Source organism: Benincasa hispida, chromosome 7, assembly GCF_027475165.1.
Source record: "Benincasa hispida cultivar pf3 chromosome 7, pf3_genome.v1.1, whole genome shotgun sequence".
Lineage (NCBI taxonomy): Eukaryota > Viridiplantae > Streptophyta > Magnoliopsida > Cucurbitales > Cucurbitaceae > Benincasa > Benincasa hispida.
The window spans coordinates 39,679,931-39,704,407 of record NC_143484.1 but is presented as its reverse complement, the minus strand read 5'-3'; the positions used below and the strand labels follow the sequence as shown (position 1 = coordinate 39,704,407).

Here is a 24,477-nt window from a genome sequence, read left to right as displayed (position 1 = left end):
CAAATACTTAGGTTAGGTTAATTCGGGCTACTCAAATCATTTATTTGATTTTTTATTCTAACAATAAGTATATTGTTAACAGATGTAAAAAATTTATTTAATTATTTTCCTACATTGAATAAAGATTAAGAACTCAATTTCAATTTATATTGTGAATTTTTTTTCAAAGTGTTAAAAAATATTTTTAGGAGATGTTGGAGAATAAATGATCCAAAATCATTCATGAAATTAAATAAAATTAAAATAGATATATGTATATATATTGTATCATTAGTAAAAGGCATACTTTATAAAAATTAATAAGAAGTTCAAGTTGGTTCCATAGGAATCGAATTCCCAATTGAAGCATTTTATCGCTTTTGTTTTGATTTTGGGAAGATGAAAATACAGAAACACTAGATCTAAAACAAACATCAATATACTATAAATCATTTAGGCTAAACATGAATTTAAAGACAAGAAACTACTACCTTTGACGACTCTTCTTCCAAGTAATTTCCAATAGTGTTTTCCTCTTTGAATCTCCTCCTCGACAAAGACGTCTCCAAATGGTCTTCCTCACTATGTCTCTTGGCAAGAACCCAATATATGGAATCAATTTGAAAGAGAACAAGGAAAAAAGGAGAATCGATTGTGAAGTATAAAAATAAGCTCAAGCATACAAATCAAGACTTCAATGGCTATTTACACTTTCTTTGCAATTTGTTATGTAACTACTTGTATCAGCTCAAAGTATAAATTTGCATCATTTACATTTAGTTGTGAGATCTTTCATAAACTTACAAGGAAGCTACAAGATCTGTAAAAAAGTGACTTAGCTCTTGAATAATAAAAGTTTTTCTCCTTCCCGTGGATGTAGGTACTTCATTTCTGAACCACGTACATTTCTGTGTAGCTCTTCTTCCCTTCTTTCTCTTTATCACATTGCATATTTTATCTTCTTGTTCATTCATACAGCAAACTCACGTAAACAATCAAACAAGAAGAGGATTAGAGAGAAAGCTTCTGTAAACAGAAGTTTGAAACGAGAGAGAGAAAGAAAATCATATTGTTTGTTAATTTTTTTCTTTTTCCCATCAGAGTGGTGTAACTTCCATCAGGCAGCGAAAGTGGTGATTACCACATGTTGCACATCAGCTGGAAGGTTGTGGAGCAACCAGAGACAAGCGATCTACCTACCAGGTCTTGGGGCAAATCAACTAAGGCCTTTGGATCGTGGGCCTTTTCAACTGAAGACATTTTCATCATTTGGCCTTTTCTTGGTCAAGAAATTAAGTGAGCAAACCCAACAAAGTGGTATCAGAACAAAAAGACTTACAAGATTGAAATTCTTGAAGATTCAAGATTCAAGTTTCACTCCAAGATGTTAATAGCAAGATTTGAAGTAGAGAAGTTCGATGGTAAAGGAGATTTTGGTCTATGGAAGGCCAAAATCAAAGCAATTCTTGGCCAACAAAAGGCTCACATAGCTCTTCTTGACCCATCTATATTCCCAGCCTCAGTGACAACTCAAGAAAAAGAAGATTGGGAGCTGGCAGCTTATGGTACATTAGTCCTAAACCTTGGTGATAATGTTTTAAGGCAGATCAAGAAACAGCCTATAGGATATGGACTAAATTGGAAGACTTATATGCTACAAAGGATATTCCTAGTAAAATGTACCTTAGGGAAAAATTCTTTACATTTAAAATGGATTCATCAAAGTCTCTAACTGATAATCTAGATGAATTCAAGAAAATTGTTGCTGAATTCAAAACCTTAGGAGAGAAACTTGGAGATGAAAATGAGGCCTATGTGCTTCTTAATTCTCTACCTGAACCCTATAGGGAAATAAAAAATGCTCTAAAATACGGAAGGGATAACATAAGTTCTTATACAATAATATCAGCTTTAAGAACTAGAGAGCTAAAGTTACAAACTGTCAAAAAGGATCATCCTAGTGGTGAAAGGTTATTTGTTAAAGGAAATTTTAAACCAAATCACTCAAAGGACAGAAAACCACATAATTCGGAAGAAAATAAGCCTAAACAGAAACTAAAATGTAAATACTGCAAAAAAAAAGGACATTTAATCAAAGATTGTTTTATTTTTAAAAGGAATAACCAAGAGAAAGAAAAAGACTCTAAAGGTAAATAGCCTGAAGCTTCTGTGGTAGAAGAATCTTATATCTACTCAGATGCTCTAACCTCAACCTTAGATAAATCCAACCATGTAAAACCCCTAGGAAAAACATGATTGGGTCCTAGATTATGGATGCACCTATCACATGACCCCTATGAGACCATGGTTCAACACCTATAAAGAAATTGAAGGAGAAATGGTTTACATGGGAAACAACCAAGCCTGTAAGATAGAAGGCATTGGATCTGTTTCTATGAAACTTAAGGATGGAACTGTTAAACTTCTTAGGAATGTAAGATATGTTCCACTTCTTAAGAGAAACATAATTTCTTTAGAAATGCTTGATGCAATTGGGTGTGAATATAGGGGCAAAGAAGGAACCCTTGAGGTGCTAAAAGACTCTAAGATAATACTTGTTGGAGGAAAAGTAAATGACTTATTTGTGGTTAAAGGAGTTGAAATGATGACAGGGGTATATGTTACCACCACAAATGAGATCATTGAGGCTGGTGTTTGGCACAAGAGACTGTCTCACATTAGTGTTAAAGGCCTAGAAGTCTTATCTGAGCAAGGGATTCTACCTAAAGGTCTCTCAGATAATCTAACTTTCTGTGAACATTGTGTTTTAGGAAAAGCTACAAAACAAAGTTTTACTAAAGCACAACATACCAGAAAGGCTATTTTTCGATTCCGCCAATCCTATGATTTGATTTGCTTCATTATTGGAAATGGATTTAGTCAATTTTTTTTTTTATTGAATCAATAAAAAGTTGCCGGCCCAACCCTATACACTCTAAGATCCTTTTTCAAATCTCCTTCTATTCTCTTTTTATTGGAGAATTGAAGGATTTTCGCATCGTGCATTTCGTGTCATTGCCCTTCGTTCCGCTTCGATTTGTCTAGATGTGATCCCAACTATTAGAATATTAGTAAATGCTCTGGAAGTGGCCAAAGAAGGCTTTGAAAGAAGAACCTCCACTTGAAGGCGACAGCAAGATCTCGTAAAGTTTTGCGGTTTTTAGTTTTAGATATTATGTGCCTAGATTATATTCATTCAAACCTATGGGGTCCAGCTCCTACACCTAGCCTAAGTGGCTCAAGGTATTTACTCTCTTTCACTGATGACTTCTCAAGAAAAAGTTGGGTTTACTTCCTTAAAACTAAAGACCAAGTGTTTGATATGTTTAAGGAATGGAAACTCATGATAGAAAAGCAAACTTCTAAAGAAATTAAATACCTGAGAACTGATAATGGACTGGAATTCTATAGTGAAGAGTTTAATAAGTTTTGTAAAGAAACGGGCATAACTAGGCATAGGACTGTTAGATTTACTCCTTAACAAAATGGAGTTGCTGAGAGACTTAATAGAACAATCATGGAAAGGGTTAGATGTCTTCTTTCAAATGCTATTCTTAGTGAAAAGTATTGGGTCGAGGTAGCAAGCTACACTGTTTTCACCTTAAATAGGTGTCCTCATTCTTCCCTAAACTTCCTAACTCCTGAAGAAATATGGACAAAACATTCTCCTAACCTAGATAATCTAAGGGTATTTGGATGTGTAGGCTATATTCACCAAAGTCAGGGGAAACTAAAATCTAGGGCAGTGAATTGTATGTTTGTTGGGTTCTCAAAATGTGTTAAAGGCTTTAAGATGTGGAATCCTATTGAGAAAATATTTGTTGTAAGCAGGGATTTTACTTTTAGAGAGAAATAGATGTTTATGCAAAAGGAAAAAAAAAATCTGTGAAGTTCCTAAAAGCCCTATTACTGCTAGGATTGAGGTGGAGGCACCTAAAGATTCATCCACTAGTCACAATCCTCCTAATGAATCTGAAGAAGAAGAGGAAAAATCTGGTGAGTCTACTAAGCATACTGAAACTCAACTTGATTTGAGTCAGTACTCATTAGTTAGGGATAGACAAAGAAGAGTGATAGTACCTCCAGCTAGGTATACTGAAACTAATTACATGAACCTAGTTCTAAATGCCACAATAGTTCCTAATGATCAAGAACCTGCTACTTTTGAAGAAGCAGTGAGTTGCCCTAATGCTAGGTCTTGGATTGAAGCTATGTGTGAAGAAATGGAATCACTCAGTGTCAACAACACTTGGACCCTAGCCCCTCTTCCTAAAGGATACAAGCTTATAGCTTCCAAGTGGATATATAAACTGAAAGAGGTTTCTACTAAAGAAGAAAAAACTACGTATAAGGCTTGGTTAGTGGTTAAGGGATTTACTCAAAGGGAAGGCATAGATTATTCTGAAATTTTTTCACCAGTAGTAAAACAAAACTCTATCAGACTTCTACTGTCTCTAATTGCTCATTACAACCTTGAATTAGATCAACTAGATGTTAAAATAACTTTCCTTCATGGAAATCTAGAAGAGTTTATCTATATGGTTCAGCCTAAAGGGTTGAAAAAAGAGGAAAGGAAGATCTTTATTGTCTCCTAAACAAATCTATATATGGTCTTAAACAATCCTCTAGATGCTGGTACAGAAGATTCAGTGACTACATAGAGAATATTGGGTTTCAAAGGAGTACCTATGACATTTGTTCTTATATTAATTCAACTACCTATAAGGACAAAGTCTATTTACTCCTCTATGTGGATGATATGTTGCTAGCTGGGAAATCCAAGAAGGATATAAAACATGTCAAAGATCTCCTAAAGAGAGAGTTTGACATGAAAGACTTGGGTCAGTCTAAAAAGATTCTTGGGATTGAAATAAACAGAGATAGGGCTTCCTCTATCCTCACCATCAGTCAAACAAACTACTATGAAAAAGTTATTAAAAGGTTCAATATGTCTAATGCTAAGCCTGTTAGTATACCTATTGCTAGTCATTTTAAACTCTCCTCAGCTAATTCACCTAAGGAAAAAGATATAGAACATTTAACTCAAATGCAATTAATCCCTTACAACCAAGCAGTAGGTAGTTTAATGTATCTAATGATATCAACTAGACCAGACTTATCCTATTGTACTAGTCTTGTCAGTAGATACATGTCTAACCCTGGAAAAAGGCACTAGGAAGCAACAAAATGGATATTAAGATACTTAATATGGTCTAAACAATCTAAATTAGCATATCAAAGTACAAAAGAAACAGAATTAGAGCTATATGGATATGTTGATTCAGATTTTGTAGGTGACCAAGACAAAAAGAGATCATTAACAGGTTATCTATTCTTATATGGTCCTAATTTACTATGTTGGAAAACAAACCTTTAGTCAATCACAGCCCTGTCTACTACTGAAGTAGAATACATGGCATTCTCGGAAGCTATAAAAGAAGCATTGTGGTTAAAGGGGTTGATGAAGAACTTTGGTATCAATCAAAAAGTAGTAAAAGTCTACTGTGATAACCAGAGTGCCATTCATCTTTCCAAAAATCCTCAATACCACTCAAGAACCAAACACATAGATATAAAATATCATTTCGTAAGGGACATAATAGAAAAAGGTGAAGTTGAAGTTCACAAAGTCTACACCACTGAGAATGTTGTTGATATGCTTACCAAACCTGTTTCAAAGCTCAAGCTCTCCAACTGTCTTGGTCAGATTGATTTCTAGCTACCTGAAAAGGGGTGAAGACCAGTTAAATCGGGAAGGAGAAAAGCTTGCATATTGAGCTTGAGGTGGAGATTTGAAGTATAAAAATAAGCTCAAGCATACAAATCAAGACTTCTACGGCTATTTACACTTTCTTTACAATTTGTTATGTAACTACTTGTATCAGCTCAAAGAATAAATTTGCATCATTTACATTTAGTAGTGAGATCTTTCATAAACTTACAAGAAAGCTACAAGATCTGTAAAAAAGTGACTTAGCTCTTGAATAATAAAAGTTTTTCTCCTTCCCGTGGATGTAGGCACTCCATTATCGAACCACATACACCTTTGTGTAGCTCTTCTTTCCTTCTTTCTCTTTATCACATTGCATGTTTCATCTTCTTCTTCATTCAGACAGCAAACTCACGCCAACAATCAAACAAGAAGAGGGTTAGAGAGAAAGCTTCTATAAACAGAAGTTTGAAACGAGAGAGAGAAAGAAAATCAGATTGTTTGTTATTTTCTCTTTTTCCTATCAGAGTGGTGTCACTTCCATCAAGCAGCGAAAGTGGTGATTACCACATGTTGTACATAAGTTGGAAGGTTGTGGAGCAACCAGAGCCAAGCGATCTACCTACCAGGTCTTGAAGCAAATCAACTAAGGCCTTTGGATTGTGGGTCTTTTCAGCTGAAGACATTTTCATCATTTGGGTTTTTCTTGGTCAAGAAATTAAGTTAGCAAGCCCAACAGATTGAGTAGAGAGCCTTTCACCCTAAGAGAAATAACTTTTTTTATAACTTCTTTCAAAATACATACCTTCTATATTTTTAACGTCTGTGAGAATATTAACTTCGTGCTTCCATAATGCCCTACATAGCATGGGAGTTTATTTAATTTAAAAATGATCAATTAATTAAATTAATTAATAGTTTGTTTAAATAAAAAAAATTAATTTAATAAATATTCAAATCATATTTAACATATATCTCTCTCATAACATATAGGTTTAATATGAATCTTATTCATATTGATATACAACCTATAGTTTTAATATAAATCTTATTCATATTAATTTAATAATTGAATCACATTCAAATATATTAATTCTCCTATATTATATAGTTTAAATTTGAATCATATTCATAATTAACTGTATAATAATTTATCTATATACATTATATTTTGTATTAATTATATCATATACATTTAATATGCATTTCTTAAGTTAATTTGAACCATTCAAAATATTTTTTTTAAAAAACCTTGATGAGCTAGCAAGAGAACCTTATGGACCTAGATAAGGCATCCAACCTTATCCATATACTATAGACCCTTTAGGTTATTATTTGAACATAATCCACTGCATGTCAACTACATATTGTTCAAGTCTCATGTGGATAACCCTAGATTTTGATTTATTGAATAGAGTTATGTAAATTTAAGACACAAAATAAATTGTTTATTTATTTACAAACCACGAGTTTAGGGCATAAAACTCAACAGGATTGGGTTGCGTTGGGTTATTTTAAATGAATCTATGAACCAACCCAATGCCTAAAATTTTCATTTATTTGCACCCAACTCAACACAAACTGTATGAGCTGGATTAGGATGATTGGGTTTTTTAGGTCTTCAGGTTTTTTGAACACCTTTAACTATTATAAACCACAAACTATTATGATACATTGACTATAATAACCAACAATTAAATGCCCCAAACACCTTAGTCCCTACGGTTTTGAAGTTGCAATTTTATGCTTATGGCATGGTAAACCTTATAAATAGTTCCTATGGTTGGATAAAATTTTTGATGAAATGTGGATGAATTTTAACTTTCAAACTATAGAGAGTAAAATTTAAATTCTTAGCTAAAGTGATCTTAGCTGAACGAGAATTGATATGATCTTCCTTCAAGTTGAACGTTTGATTCTTCATCTGCACAAATTGTACTAAAAAAATCTAAATTTCTCCAAATTAATTTAAGAACCAAATTTGCAACTTTACCTATAAAGTCACTTATTTCAAAAACTACAAATAAAAATTAAATCCAAAATTTAAAATATTGAGATCAGATATTGCCGAAATGTGTCAATGAAAATATCAAACAAAATGTCGATGTTAATGGATATTTCTTAAAAATTATAAGAACAAAAGAATTCAAAAAAATTATTTAAATTAAAAAAAAATGTTCTCCTAGTTATGTTATATTCACATGTTCACTTACTTTTTAAAATTTTATAGATTTTTTTTTTTTCAAATATAGGCCACATTTACCTAAGAAAAAACATAGTAAGTCCATGGTAATGAGGAGAGTGAATCCTATTTGATTATTTTTTGTGTTGTTTATTTATATTCTACATTCATACTGAAATCTAGGTCTAGTTCCAAATTTGTAATAAAAAACGCAAACTGACTTACAAATGAAAAGTGGTCAATCCAATTGCATCCGAAAATTATGTATTGTTACGATTACTATTATTGTTACTTTTCCTGAAAAAAAATGAATTTTGATATTTTTTCTGTTATCATTACTATTTGACCTTTGGAAGTAAAGGTAACAATAACAATAAATTTGACAAAATTCATAATTTTAACTAAATGCAATCTTAAAAACAATTCAATTACATTTACGATTATGATATGTTACAATTGATCTATTGATAAACAATTACACCAAATCACCGAATTTCATTACGAATTAAACATGACAATAATGAAAATCTATTACAATTTAATAGCATGACGCACGAGAATTGTGGTCTGGATTCATAAAACTGTCGATTTCCAACTAGGATAATTCATGAATCCTGGTCAATTTCAAGTGATTTTAAGAATTTAAGTCAACTTTCGTCATAATTGGCCAGGATTCAAGCATTGTTATTTCCATTTTTTAAATCTTTAATTCCCAAAATCCAAAATTTATCATATTTTGTTCCTTTGTTTCCCCATTCTATTTTGCTCGTCTGTTTTCTTTCCCCAAAGAGATATGAAACAGTAGACAAAAACAGCTAAATTCAGGAAAGGAAGGAAAGGGAAGGCCAAGTAGGCAATAAAAAAAGAAAAGGAAAGAAGCTAAAGAGTTGAGACTTTTAACACCAAGTTAAGAAGAAGAAATACATGTTATTAGAAAAGGAGACTGCTTTTGAACCAGATGTTGTCTAAACCAGAGTAATTCCAACTCTCTATATTGAACTCTATCTGGTTACAAAAACAATGTCTCCCCACATCAGACTAACCACATGACATCATTTTATTACACGGGGAAACTTCCAGTCATGAAAATATGGTCGAGCGTTCGACGCAAGCCATATTTATTCACAGCTGCATTAGCAGCTCTGAACCCTTCCCCGTAAGCTGCCGAGGCATCGTTCGCTATTTGGTGCATGAAAAATTCACCCAGTTTGTTTTCGGCAGAAGATTTACCGCCTTTCTTTGATGATGAAGAGTAGTGAGACGAGGAAGAAGAAGAGGACGAGGATGCAGCAGATGTCGAAGGTCCTGATCTATACCCCGGCATTACTACTTCTGATTCAAGCCACATGTACGAAAGCACTTGACAGATACCTTCTTCTACCTCCGGATTAAGGTTGCGATATCCTACCGTAATTTCCAGTTGTATCAATAGTCGAAGTAAGCGTATGGATCAAGATTCATAAAAAGGGAAAGGGAAGAAGATGGAGCTTTACCTTTTAGTCGTAACCAGCCGTGCATCAACTCGTGGGCAAGAATAGCACCTGTCAGTAATCTGTAGAAGCTAAGAGTATAAAAATAGTGGATGACGTAAACTCGACAGAAGAGTCATGGTATAGAAGATAGATATATGCTCAAATATTGGAAAACATTTCACCACATTATAGTTTCTGTCATGTCGTCGTGTCCGAAGGAAACAAATTAACAATTTAACAAATGATCTTGGAAAGTTCAAACATCATGAAGTCTAAAAGTAGTTCCAAGTTCCATTTTTCTCATTTTAGATTATATTCATGCAAACATTAGAATCTTCAATAAATATCAAAGTATAACATCAAGAATGGCTACCTTGGGAGACCATAAAGAACAAGAATGGCTGTAACTTCACATTTACGAGTCAGCTTCTGCAGTTGAGTTTTCATTCCTACAAGTCGTCGATGCCCCCCCATTCTTGGCCTCCCAAGGATCTGAACATGATTAATGAGAACAAGTTTAATACCTATAAAAAGCTTGATCGCTACCCTACAATTTTGAACGAAAACACAATACAACTCTACGAAAACGTACACTGGTGACAGTCTGCTCTTCAGAAAGGCATAAACCTCTAGTCTCGGGCATGTGATGGAAACCCTGTAAAGAAAAGGTGTTGATCAGAGGACTTGCTTTATAGGTACAAAAAAAGGCGTAAAAGATAGTTTATTACATGCTTCTCCCCAACAATAGCTTCATTTAGTGCCTGTCTTTCAACTAGAAGCATGGGAATTTGCTGATCGATTCTCATGTTCATTCCTTCGTAATAGTCTCGGATGGAATGGTAGAGTGGTTGGCAGTCTCCTGTGTCCATGATAGCAGACTCCATACATTCAAGGCATAGGCTCCGTCCGTCTCCCAAAGAAACATATCTTGCATTCCAAGACTGCAAAATCATATGGAATTGTAGTTAGCACTAGAGGGAGAAACCTCAGCCTCATCCAAGCTAAATGGAAGTAAATAACTTATCATTTTGGGAATTGATCTTAACTATTTTAATTCATACCTCCAAACGCTCGCAGCTACAACAACGGGCTGTGCTGTCATGCTCATGTGATGGACAATACTTTTGAGACCAAAAAGGATGACATCTGTACTCGATCAAACCGGCTCGATTGGTAGGGATCTGAAAGTTGGGAACCAAAGAATCAGGAAGATCTATTTGATCAAAGAAAAATGTCAGATCCGACAAGTTCTTTATACTCGCTAATGAAAGATGCCAATGCGGTCCGACAAATGTGTGGATGTTCCTCACAATCTAACAGGAATGTGATACATAAAGTAAAGTGCCATGAAGACCATAATGAAATTCTTACAAATTGGTGGCAGACTTCACACTTTGGATGAGTCATCTCTTTGAAACAGGACTTGTGATATGGATCTTTCCCAGACAATGAAAACTTGAATCCACAGAGGAAAAAAAAAAAAAGAACTGGTAAGACTAAGAAATTACATGATAGAGATGCTCGACATTGTTTTTAAACAGTAAATCTCTGCATTCAGCCTTGAACTTGAATGAGAAGGAAAAGGAAACAGAGTGGAAAACATAACTAGGAGAAGAAAAGCAGAGCTAGGATCTTGAGACCAAAGGATGGATAGAATATTAGAATACCTCATGCTCGGTAATAGGATAACCACAAGAACGACAACAAAAGCACCCAGGATGGAAGTAGGTGCCCATACATCCTAAATAATTGCCATAGCCGATTGCACGATTGCAGCCACCACAATATCTGTGACTTCAAGACAAGATTATGCATATAGCAATTAGACCATTTTATGAACTAATCCCAAAATCTTAATGCTTGAAAAAGGCATTTGTTGTCTAGTTAAGTTAAAGTCACATACAAAAGTGAGTAGATTGAAAAGATAATTGAATAAGATTCATTTATGGATATGATACAGATGGACAACATAACATTATACCTGTAGTCAATGGGATGGAACTGGGGAGGGGCAAAAGAAGGATATGGAGATAAATTCATCTTGTCCTGCAGTTCTCTAGCAATTGCTTCATCATTGTCCGTACGCCAACGAGACCCTGATAATTGAAAAAGAAGAATGAATCGATCTTAATGATTCCCTTTTGAGAGAAAAGTGCGAAACATTTAAAATCCAAGTTCAGTTTAGGGGATCATACGATTTCGCTTTTTTAAATCTTCAGCTAAAGAGAGTGCAATCGCATGATCTAGTTCTTCTTTCTCCTTCTGAGCTCTAGAAGGATCGTCCTGTTCAAATAAAAATTCAATAAAGAACCGTACTCATTCAACCGACATGCAGTTCATTCTTCCCCAACATTATTCAAATGGAACAGATTTACTTTATTATCCCTGTTTTACACTATAATGGGCTTTTGCTTATACATGCTCCCTTGGCTATTTACAACAGAATCACAGAAAGAAAATCATAGTTCAAATTTCAAAGATTGTTCAAGTACCAAGTCCTTTAAAAATGAATGAACAAACCACTGATTGATTAATAATCACCTTGGTTTCTGTTCAAATCAGTACAAACCAAATAAAACACTGTGATTACCATCAACTACAATAACTTTAGTTCTTCTTCTTTCCAAAAGGAGGGAAAAAAAAAAAGAAAGGCAAAAGGGGGCTTGAAGTACTTCCAGTTAGCTATATGCATAAAGAACAAACAAACTATTATCCCAATCCACTCAAAAAAGTGAAAAGAAAAAGTCAACTAAGATAGCCTGTTACATCATATGCTTTGTCTAGACAATATATGAAACCTCATTACAAAAGTTGAATATCTCAATGATAAGCTAACCATAGAAGATCAAACTGAAGAGAGGGAGAAAAGAAAACAGAAGGTTCACCGATGATCTAGCCGGAGCTCGCCAGACCATGTTCTCCTGATCACCAAGAAGTTGTTGTGGATGACGGCTACCACCGCCGCCGCCTCCACCGCCGCCACCTCCCCTGTTGGCTCCTGACCGGAAAATTTTGCTCAACCATTTCATCCACCCAGATTTTTTCTCTGCGTAAGAGGAAGAAAAATCCCCTGTTCGTCAACAAAGACGAAACCCAAGAAGAAGAAATCCATAAGGAAAAATCCCAAGAGAACAAAAAGAACCCAACCCCCCCCCCCCAACAAATGCTGCGAGTTCATTAAACCCTCAAATGAAAAATCAAAACGAAAAACAATGAAAAGGGTAGATACCAGAAATGCAAGGCTGAGAAAGATTATTAAGACCAGAAGGAGCCATGAAAACCGATAAAGGGTATTTGATCGTAAATCAATCGGCGGAATATGATAAAAACGAAAAAGGGTGATGAAATCGAAAAGGACCCAGAGAGAAAGAAGGGGAAATAAGGGGTTAGAAGAAAAGGGATTGAAGAACAATGAATTAAGCATCGTTAAAAGCAGTACAGAGAGATAGGGAGGGAAAGAAGAGAATCTCTAAGAGAGAAAGGAAGTGATGAGAGATTCTTGGCTTGGGAAAGCAATGAAGAGAAAAGTAGAAGGGAAAAAAATGAAGGGGAATCTGCTGAGGCGGAAGATCAATAAAGCAACGGTGGAAGAAGGGCTCAGAATCATGGAAATGGGCATAAAAGCCATCTTTTAGAGACAGTGTGTACGCTCAAGTTTGTATACATAGATTGAAAATTGGAAATGGGTTTTGCTTAGTACACGCTTTCGATGGGAACAATTTGAAGAATTTTCTTTTTTAATCTTAAATTCTCTCTTTTTCCATTAAAACACCTTCAATTGCTTTGCTTTTTTAGTGGGCAAAAACAAAAACTTTGCACCGTGAGAAACAGGGAACTCGTTGACATCCCCTTCAGGATATTCTTCCATTTTATTTCTTTTTTTCCCTTTTGCCCCATCTTCCTCCTTCTTCTTCAATGTTTTTCACCCCCCCCTAAAATCTCGATGTCGCAAAAATATCCGGCATCAATTTTACGAAAAATATCAATATCAATTGATAGATATTTTTTAAAAAATTTTAAATATATATTTCAGAGATATTTTCAAATAAAAAAATAATCAAACTTCTTTATAAATATAACAAAATTTCATTATCTATCACTACCACAACAAATAACTATCGAGTTTAAATTTACAAATAAACATCTAAAGTTTATTATTCACTATAATAATTTTTTTTAACTATAATAAGAGTAGAAAAATTCAAATTATGAGCTGCATTGTTAATAACACACTTATAACAATTAACTATGCTCGCTTTAGCTATTTACTAATATATATATTAATTGAAGTATATAAACATAATCTAAATTTTTTCCCACAACAAATCTTTCATTTTTGACCCATAAATTTGAAGGAAAAATAAAAATGTGTGCTATAGAATTTACATTGCATCTAATTCCAACTGTTTTTTCTTTGTGATCTGTTTTCAAAAGTGTGTTTGTTTTGTCAAGGGTTTAAAGGTGCTTTTCTCTTAAAATAAAAGTATTATCTTTTGTACGTAATTAAGGGTTAGTAGAGTAATTTGAATACCATCTTATTTTTGTCTTTATGGCTTTAAAAAGTTAGAATTAATTGGATTTTGACTTAATTTTTATTCCGATCATAAAATTTTACTTTAATTCTTATAGTTTGTCATATCTCACAAATCATTTTTTTTTTTGTTTTAAAAAATCATTTTTGTTGGTACTATGTTGAATAAGTGATAATATTTTTATTTACATGTCAATGAGTTGATATTTTACAATTTATAATTTAGTAAAAAACAAAATGATTTGTGGTCTTTTAACTCTCTCTAAGAATTAAACTAGAACTTCTAAAGCTATAGACATTGAACTAATTGAAGTTAAACCCAAACTTAAATGGAAACTTTTTAAATTATAGGAAGAAAAATTAAATTAAGTCAAAATCCTATGTTCTAAATAAACAGTTAACAAAAAAAAAAAAATGGTGAAATGTCTTTTCCATACATGATTTTCATGTTTGTCACAAGAATAAAGGATTCAATTTTCTTCTGGAAAAAAAAAATCCAAATTTCCATAATCTTCCTTTGATAGAATTTTAGTTTTTTATGGAGAAAATCGGTACATACTTCTTCTTTGCATGGACATTTACATTATTTTATTTTATAGATTCTACATAATTCTTAATTTTCTTTATAACAAATAATATGATCTGATTTAGTATGAAAAAAATTCATTCTATTGTTATATTAAAAATATTCGCTTTTTTCTTCGAAAAATACATAGGTGCAACTTATGCTATGTGCATATCATCCAATTGTTTAATCATAGTTCATCACGTGACAATCTATTCTTATTTCTTTTTTAAAACATTTCAAACTTTTTTTTTATGAGTAGTTAAATTTGGATGCACGAAGAAATCGGGATGCACTTAAATATATATTTTTATATATATATATCAATGAAATATATATCAATTAGAAACCAAAAATTTTGTGATATTTCCTTGGGTTGTGATTGTAAAGAAGCTTCTATGTCACTTTCAAGGCACAATATCTAGGAATTGCTACTTATGAGTTTGAAGAAACCTAAAAACCAACTTTTTTTTTCCCCCTTTCTCTCTTTTTGCATCCCCATGAGATCTGCCACATTCAAACAAACATACCTTTTTTTCTCTCTTTCAAATTCTCAATAAAAGCAAAAAAATAAAATAAAATAAAATAAAAAATAAAAAAAGAACAAACTTTTGATTAAACAAATTAATGGGTTTGCTTAAATCTGTTGGAGAACCAAAAAAGTTGATGAATTAACACATGAACAAAATAAAAAATTATTAAGTAATATAAAGCTGTTTGTTTTAATTTATCTATGTTTTTTTTATTTATTTTTTTTTTTTTTGCTCCATGTGGATGTGGATTTTAAGGGGTTTTCAAAGTTCAATTGTATTGTTAGGCAACAGCTAATTAAAAGTTTCCTAATCCAAAGTGGTTTATTGAATAAATTAAGAAGTTAAATCCTTTTCCTTTTTTTATTTTTATTATTATTATTTATTACTCTAGGGAATATTTGGAGGATTGATTTTAAAAGTTTTGTTTGAAAATGAATAAAAACCATGTTCTTTTGAAAATTAGTTGTCTTGTATTTTTTTTTCCCTTTGTTTCAAAACTTCTTATATGGGGCCAATTTCAGTCTAATGAAAAATAAAGTAAATATCAATGGACTTTGGTGATTGTATCAATATAAATCTCAAACTACTAATAATTATATCTATTTAAATTCTAAATTTGCATAAGTACATCAATTTAAACATTGAATTTTCATAAGTGTATCAATCCTCAAATTAATGATTCGTTTGGATTGACTTAAGAAAAAAGTAATTTTCAAAAAGCTCATTTTTATTTAAACACTTTTGATAAAAATGGTTTAAAATACACTTCAAAAACTATTTTGAGTGGTTTGTTAAACACTCCAATTTTTTTTTTCAAAATGACTTATTTTTTAAATTAAACACTTGAAAATATATTCAAAATACACTCTAATAATTGTATCAATTTAAATCCTAAACTTTCATAAATGTATCAATTTAAATTTTAAAGTTCACAAGTATATCAATGTAAACTTTCCATTATCTTTTATTTATATACACTTATGAAAGTTTAGGATTTAAATTGATATAACTATTATTTTGGATATCTGTCCAAAAACAAAAACAAAAACATTTTTTTGTCCAAGTGGTTGATTTTTAGCCATTAAACCAATTTTTGGGTGGCAGCTAGATAACTTTTTTTTTCCTTTAGAATAATTGATCAAAATTCTTCAATCCTTGCACCAGCTTGTAAATATTTTATTTAAAGTAATAAAAATGATAATCAAAATCTTTATAAAGCCAATGATATTCTTAAAATAATAATAATAAAAAAAAAAACTCATAACCCCATTTTCAAAATCAATATAATCTCCAAAATTAAAGTTCTTGTTCTCTTTATTATCTCTTTGATGACTTCATATATATATAAATGATTGGGTGGCAGTATTCCCTCTATCACAAACAACACAGATTTTGCAGCAGGAATAATCCACTTTAATTATCAAATTATTTAAACCTATATACTTCATCACATGCATCTATTATTCTTCTGTACATTGCTACTTTATTAATTTAATCCAATTTATCAGATAGAGAGAGAATATTTCATATATATATTAAAGTGGTTTGGGAGGGAGAAGTTTCAACAATATGCATGTTATCAATAATGAAATTGATATATCACATATGTTATATTTTGTTTCAACACCATTGAATTGAAATGTTAAAGCTTTTTGTATCCTTTAAATAGCTTTTAAAAAATTTAATTAAATTACGCCCTTTGAACAATTCTATCGTTAAAACAAGTAACACAATTTTATATATATGAATGGTAGCGACTTTTAAAAAACGAACGAGAAACATGATAAATCACAATAATTATTAAGAAATCACTCCGTGATCAAGCCACATTTTCCATTAATTTTCTTTTTTCAAAGTAACTCACTCCTTGTATTGATTGCCTAATGATTTTTACTGGTATATTTCTTATGTTTGTTGTTTATTTTTCTAAATCAGGGGTCTCACACCTACATAATTGTTTTGCTTTTAGACAACTTAAAAACCATATTCTAGTTTTTGTCGTCCATTTGAACGACAAAATCATTCAGTGACATATTTGAATCAATTTTAAACTAAAGTCAATGATAACTAGCTAGAAACAATACGAAAATAACTGAAACTAACTTCAAAGTTCATTTGCATTTTCTAATAAATTATAGCCTTTTTTGACAACATCTCACAACCATTCCTTTATAGGGCTGTATAGAATATATATATATATATGGGGACCAACATAGCATGTTTGAAAACCCTAGTTTTAAAGCAATCCCTCTCTTGCCCTTCTAATATCCAATTAACAAGGGATCTGATCTCTTCTCTGAATAAATTAAAACCAACTAAAAAGAAAAGGAAAAAAAAATGCTTTAGTTTTCCATTTATATGTATATAATAAGGCAAAAAAAGGGAAAAAAAAAAGTTGTCCCATTTTCATAGGCATTTGTTCTTGGTTGAAGAAAACAAAGCAAAGGCCATATATTGAAATTTGATTCTTTTGCCTTTGGATTTTATTTTATTTTTTTTTTATTTCTTCTGGAAATTAATAGGGTGGTGAGAAAAGCATCTATATAGGCATTTTTGAGTAGAGGTTCTTCGATCTTCTTTGTTTAGTATTGTTTTTCCTCTGCAAAATCCACAGACAATATAATTCTCCTCTTTTTCTTCTTTCTTCTTCTAAAAGACACTGTTTTGCTGACTCAAGACCACATGGTTTAAGACTTTTTTTTTTTTTTTACCCAACATGTTTTTTAATGTTAATTTCAAGTTCAAAGGTTGCCACTTTTTCCCATGTTGTTCAAATTGGTACATATAACCCTCAACTTTGGAGGAGGTTTTTCAATTATGCTTTTCCTATTTGAAAAGTTTCATTTTTTTTCTCTTGAAACTTTCAAATTTGTTTAAAAAATTCTGATAACAGCAATGACTCTCCATATATCTCTTCACAATATTATAAGTATATAATATTGTCTATTTTGGATATAAACTTTTATGTCTTTATATTTGAAACCACTCAAAAATGGCCTTCATATCAATATGATCATTTTCTTCCTAGCAAGTGTGGGACTTGATTTTTCTATTCTTAACAAAAGTATCCGTTTGAACTTTAGAATTATTCCATATATATATATATATATATATATATATATATATATTTTGTTAAAATAAATTAAAGGATAGAAATTGTAGTGATAGATGTGCAAAAAATTACAAGTGGATGTGTTATTATGTGCAACTATATATAGAAAATTAAGGACTTGCCACTCCTTGAAAAATTTCTTATTTCATTTCAAAATATATATTAAAATCATTTACGTTATTATTTTTTACCCATAAATGGTATCATGAATTTCAAAGTTCAAAGATAAAAATGAAATATTCAAAAGTCTAGTTAAGGACATAATTGGACCTACTCCAAAGTTCGAAAATATTTCATACAATTTAACCTTGCCTATTTGATCGATTTTCTTTCATAGTTATTTTCTTTAGAGTAGGTTGAGTTCAAACTATGCGTTCAACTCAAATATAGCTTAACGATTCAAAGAGACGTATATATTCTCAACTAGAAGTCAAATGTTTAAATTTTCACGTGCACATGCTAGAGAAAAAAAAACGTTTGTATATTTTAAATGTTTTGCTAAAGTTTCAAAAAAAACATAAGTCTAAGTTATCATTTCAAGTTCCAAAGTGTACCTAGTTGACATAGATAATAGCTATTAAGCTCACTTCTTAACCATACTCTGATAATCTTAAAATTCCTTTTCTGTAGCTTTTTGATTTATCCATGTATTCCTCTCAAACGTTCATGTAAATTGATTCATAGTAATTAAAATTAACAAAAAGAAGTGTGACGAGACAGAAATTCTAGGAAAAGAAAAAGGTTAAAAAACACATAGACAGCGACAACTTTAAAAAAAATGTTAGCTTTACAGCTAAAGATAACTTGTAAGAACTTAGAAACTAAAATAACGGAATAAAGTTGGGTAAAAAAAAATCTTAAATATTCAAAAATTGTCTAGCTAGCAAGAACCAAGACATGTTTACTGATTTTCAGAGGTTTCTTATGTTCATCATTTCTTTCTTTCTTTGTTTTTTCTGTTTTTTTTTTCCTTCGAACAAGAGCCTGAGTTATTATTATTATCTTTGAAAGACAAGAGACCTAAGTATTATCTTTACGAAATTCAATACAATAAATGTGATGCATAGAACTTTTCAAAAGATAAATGTGATGTATAAAATGTGAATATTGTTTTAGTTCAAATAATTATGACAATTAAAATGTGCAACCTTCAAAATGGCTCAAAAATACCAACTTTTTAAAAAGTTAAAAAAAAAATTAGATATTTTTAGTTCATATGTCTGTATTTAAGATGTAAAATTGTTTTTTCTAAGTTAATAAGTTTGGATTTGGGTGCTTAATTGAGTTCATATGTCAAAGGTATTTTAGTGCAGTTGTTTGTAGAAAGTTTTTTGGTAAATTTTTATTCAATAATTCTACACATCTTTTTTTTAAAAAAATATGAATTGCATTTTTATATTTTAGGTACACATGTATTAGATCAATCATTTTAATTAATTAAACTAATTTCTACAAAGGAGAATGGAATATTGCATTAATAAACCTTGAAAGAAAAAAATTAAAGGGCCAAAAATAGAGGAGCTATCAAGTGCATAATTAGAGCAAACAAACATTACACACAAATCTATTATCCAAAAAAAGAAAAAAAAAAAGAAAAGAATTATTATGCAAAGATGAAGGCGAGAATGATGCTTAATTCAATTTTGCCTCAAACATCACTCACTAATTAATAATTAAGACCTTCTTTGATAACCATTTTGTTTTTTGTTTTCTTAAAATTAAGTCTATGAATACTACTTTTCACTTATGATTATCTATTTTTTACCAATAGTTTAAAAAATCAAGCAAAGTTTTGAGAACTAAAAAAGTTAGTTTTCAAAAAATTGTTTTTGTTTTTGAAATTTAGCTAAGAATTCAATCATTGTACTTAAGAAATATGCAAATCATTATACGAATTACAGATGAAACAAGTTTAATTTTCAAAAACGAAAACAAAAATTCAAATGGTTATCAAATGGGGTCTAAAACGATTGTATTTGAGTTGAAGGCTCCTCTTAGATTCACAAAATCAATGGGTTTAAGAAAAAAAAATTGAAATTTGAATAGAAAATGTTTTGTATTAGAAAATGAAAAATGCACTTCAACAACTACCTTTACATATGTCACAACACTACCACATTTCATTGATTTTTAGGCAAATTCTTTTATTCACAAATCATTTCATCCTCTTTTAGATATGCAAAATCAACAGAGAACCAAAAAATGACAGTCGAAGAACTCCATCTTAGGGCATACAACAATAAGGTAAAATCAGAAGGGAAAGAAGAAGATAACAGTAGTTTATAGTGGCTCGTAATGGTAAGCCTACATCCACTGTAATAAACGAAAAATGGGATGTAAAGATATTGATCTATTTGTTGAGTATGAGTATTGTATTTATACAAGTAAGAAACTAACTACATCTAATAATAGAATACAACAAAATATAAAATCCTAACCAGTCTTAACAATTCTGTTGATTAAAATAACAATAATCCTAATACTCCTCTCAAGTTGGACTATGAATATCTAAAACTCACAACTTTGATAATAAAAGAAATAATCGAGCAACAGGCAAGGCCTTTGTAAACCCATCAACAAGTTGAAGATGAGATCGAATAGACAAGAGCTTGAGAAAACTATTAGAAACGTGATCCCTGACAAAAGTGGCAATCAAGTTCTATGTGTATTGTTCGCTAGTGAAATATGGGATTTGTATCAATATGTAAGGCAGTTTAGTTATCACAAAACAATAAAGCTGGTTTTTGAAGTGGTATCTTCAAATCTTCAAGCAAATATGGAAGCCATATGAGTTCACAAATGGTCAATGCTAAAGCTCGATATTCAACCTTTGTAGATGATCGTGATATAACACTTTGTTTCTTTGATTCCCATGATACTAAGGCATCTCCAAGGAAAATACAAAAACCTGTTGTGGACTTCCTTGTGTCAAAGTAAGCTACCCAATCAGAATCAGCAAATGCACGAAGTTGGAAAGACTTAGTTGCTGGTAGCAAATTTCCTTGGCCTGGGGCTATTTTCAAGTATCGAAGTAGATGGTGAACAGCTGCTAAATGTGTTTTTACACAGCTTTGAAACATATTGACTGGGTTTACTAACTGTATAAACAATGTTAGAAAATGAAATGGTAAGATAAAGAAGTCATCCAATAAGCCTATGATACAAGGAAGGATCATCCAACAAATCATCATTAGAATGCCTCAATCTGGCTATAGGATCCATTGGAATTGTCTTTAGTTTTGTACCAAGTAGTCCAAAGTCTTCTATTAACTGCAATGCATATTGTCTTTGAGAAATATATATACCACGTGAGAACTGAACTAGTTCTAGAGCAAGAAAGTATTTTAGATCTCCTAAATCTTTCAACTTGAAAGAGTCGTTTAATGCCCTCTTTAATTAAGAAATATGAGACTGGTTGGCCCCGATGATGATGATATCATCAACATACATTAATAAGGAAATAAAATCTTCTCTAGTTCCACAAATAAAAAGGGAATATTCAGCTTTAGATTGTTGAAATCCTAATGTCAATAAAACAATGGTGAAATTGGCAAACCATTGCCTAGATGCTTGCTTTAATCCATAGATTGACTTATGGAGACGACAAACTAAACGTTCCCCCTTAGTGGAAATGTTTGTAGGTTTATATCCCAAAGGTAAATCCATATACACTTTTCAAATAAATCTCCATGACAGAAAGTATTGTTTACGTTTAATTGAACCAATGACCACCCAAAAGAAACAACCATTGTAAGTAAGATGTGTACGGTAACAAGTTTTGCAACTGGAGAGAAAGTCTCAAGAAAGTCCAATCCCTCTTGTTGAGTTTATCCCTTAGCCATTAAACAAGTCTTGTAACACTTAATGTAATCATCAACTCGATATTTGATCTTGAAAATCCAGTTGCACCAAATAATGTGTATTTTTTTTTTTTTTTTTTTTTTTTTGCAAAGGTACATCAGTCTATGTATTATTAACTTCAATAGTTAGAGTTCAAATTTCATTGCTTCTTTTTAATATTCATAAGGAATAGCCTGATGATAAAATTAAGGTTTATAGTGAGATGAGAGTTGAACAGTGAAGGCTTGGTGGGAAAAAGAACGGTGAGAGTAATTGAGATAGTTTTGGAGGGGATAACGATTGGAGAAGGTTGGAAGAGGAGTGTTTTGGACAAGGCTACAATGATAATCTTTAAGATAGGATGGAGCTTTAATGGTTCTAATGGCTGTCAACGGACAGGGACAATGGTTGAATTAGGACCAATAGAAGGGATATGATTAATGGATATGAAATGCTCACAAGTAACTAGGTTATGATGAATGTTGGGTAGTTGAATAGGTTCAATAGCACTTGGGTCGAATTCAAAATTTGAAACATCAGTAGGCAGAGTGTGTATGTTAGTCGATTGAAGAGTTAGAATAGTTCCAGATGGGACGGATTTAGGAACAAGATCTGAAGGCAAGTCAACATTAAAAGGTGTTGGCAATTCTAAGTCAAAAAACATACCAGGCTGCTCCGAGGCTTTTGTAACTCTATGAAAGGGAAAAACCATTTTATGGAAAACTACATCCTGTGATACAAAAACACGCTGAGTTTCAATACCCAGTAGCTTATAGGCTTTCCCAAGTATAGCGACTAAAGTCATCTACTAAGGTAAGAAAGTATTTATGACCAGTATATGAACTAGTTGCTAGGGGTCTCTAGACACCAGCATGAATAAGATCAATCAACATGATCATTACGAGAAGTAAAATATAATCTTTTTTGTTTTGCAAGAGGACAGACTTCACAAGGTTGATCAGAAAATAAAATAGTAGAATCAAACTTCAATTCTCCTTTTAAGGCCTGCAATCGATTGAAAGATGGATGTCCCATCCCTAAATGCCACAGTGTGGAGCTGTACTATACTTTATTAGCAATATAGTAGTGCTTAGAATCAACAAGATTTGAAAGAAGATATAATTCATCTTGCAATTTACCCTTCCCAGTTGTCTTCAAAGTGTACCTTTCCTGTTTTTCACAATAGTTAGCCGAAAAAGAGGCACAAACACTATCGTCTTTAGTTAAAGCACTGATAGAGAAGAGATTATACTAAAATTATGGGACAAATAATACATGTTGAAGCAATAAAGATCCAAATAATGTTACTGTGTCGACAAAATGAATAGGTATTGTTGAATTATTTGGTAGAACTATGATATATTCTAGTTTATTAAAACTTCCTTTTGATAGCAAATATATATCGAGGCCCCCGAATCAATAATCCACTTAATATTCATGGAAGATAAATCAATATTGGGGCACGTACCTACTATGAAGGAGGAAGTATTGGTGGAATCATATTTTATTGCTCCAAATTTAGATTGCAACAAAGTGAGCATGTTATGACATTGCGCCAATGTTTCTTTAGCATTAAAGGTCCTTTGTACATCAGCTTTTGTAGCAAAATCACATTAACAATAGTATTGGCATTCAAATTAGTCCTCTGATTTGGATTTGAATTCTGTCCATTGTGGCATTGGTGATATCCAAGAGGATATCCATGTGCTTTGTAGCACTTATCAATTGTGTGGCCTTAAATTCCATAGTGTTTACAAACTAGACGTTGAAAGTTCTTTGATCGAGTCACATTGCTATTATTACTTTGTTGATTCATATTGCAAGATGAATCCAAAATTTGAACAGCAAAAGAGATGGTTGGTGTTGGACTCTCCATAATTTGTTGCTCATCTTCCTGCGCAATTAGATAAAAGGCTTTATTAATTGATGGAGGAAGTTCCATTAAAAGAATTTGTGATCTCACAAGTCTGAATTCGCCATTTAACCCTATTAAGAAACTCATCAAATACTCTGTTTGGAAGAATCCTTCCATTTTCTTACATCCACTACAACTACATTGATTACAAGTACATCATGGCTTGTATGTAATGAACTCATCCCAAATGCTTTTAAGTCTTGAAAAAAGAGTGACAAAATCTTGATTTTGTCTTATAGTAAACAATTCACGCTTGATATGAAAAATTCTAGGGACATTTCACTTTTGAAATCGTGATTTTAAATCCTCTATAAATTAGGGTTGGCAACGGGATCGGGGCGGGGCGTCCCCCGTCCCCGCCCCTGCCTTCGGGGGACGCCCCCTGCGGGGCGGAGATTCCCCATCAGGGAAACGGGGTCCCCACGGGGATTCTTTGTGGCAGACTTCAACGGAGGGGAGGGATGCAAAGTAAAGTTTGTTGCAGATTGCAGAGGGGAGGGATGAGCGAGAGTAGAGGGATGTTTTGTTGCAAATTGCAGAGAGGAATGGGGAGGGGATAAAAATATATATATAAATTCGGGGTCGGGGCAGGTCCCCAGTATGACGACAAAAATAATTTATTAGATAACTACACACAA

General features: G+C 32.1%; 1 protein-coding gene across 6 annotated transcripts; it reads right to left on the bottom strand.

Annotated features, from left to right (window-relative positions):
- Positions 1-8,746: 8,746 nt before the first annotated feature.
- DAR2 (DA1-related protein 2) lies at positions 8,747-13,297 on the bottom strand. Of its 6 annotated transcripts, none has more exons than XM_039035124.2 (12): positions 12,573-13,297; positions 12,229-12,389; positions 11,539-11,626; positions 11,325-11,439; positions 11,011-11,131; positions 10,715-10,798; positions 10,405-10,524; positions 10,072-10,284; positions 9,936-9,998; positions 9,717-9,835; positions 9,365-9,423; positions 8,747-9,275 (listed from the first exon to the last, which is right to left on the bottom strand). In XM_039035124.2, exons 1-12 carry the CDS (start codon positions 12,616-12,618, stop codon positions 8,932-8,934), a joined length of 1,533 nt encoding a protein of 510 aa, XP_038891052.1. In that variant the 5' UTR covers positions 12,619-13,297; the 3' UTR covers positions 8,747-8,931. The 6 variants fall into 6 exon arrangements, with proteins under 6 accessions (XP_038891052.1, XP_038891047.1, XP_038891049.1 ...); XM_039035119.2 differs by having other exon boundaries at positions 9,365-9,432; positions 11,011-11,137; positions 12,229-12,413; positions 12,573-13,276; XM_039035121.2 differs by having other exon boundaries at positions 11,011-11,137; positions 12,229-12,413; positions 12,573-13,276.
- Positions 13,298-24,477: the final 11,180 nt, after the last annotated feature.

What these genes read in the sequence shown, in the direction of transcription:
- DAR2 (XM_039035119.2), bottom strand. Translation starts at nt 12,618, where the DNA reads ATGGCTCCTTCTGGTCTTAATAATCTTTCTCAGCCTTGCATTTCTG. An exon ending in ATCCTATTACCGAGCATGAG is followed by an intron (nt 10,799 to 11,010) that starts GTATTCTAATAT and finishes TGTGGATTCAAG; the next exon opens with TTTTCATTGTCTGGGAAAGA. An exon ending in GTGAAGTCTGCCACCAATTT is followed by an intron (nt 10,525 to 10,714) that starts GTAAGAATTTCA and finishes CCCAACTTTCAG; the next exon opens with ATCCCTACCAATCGAGCCGG.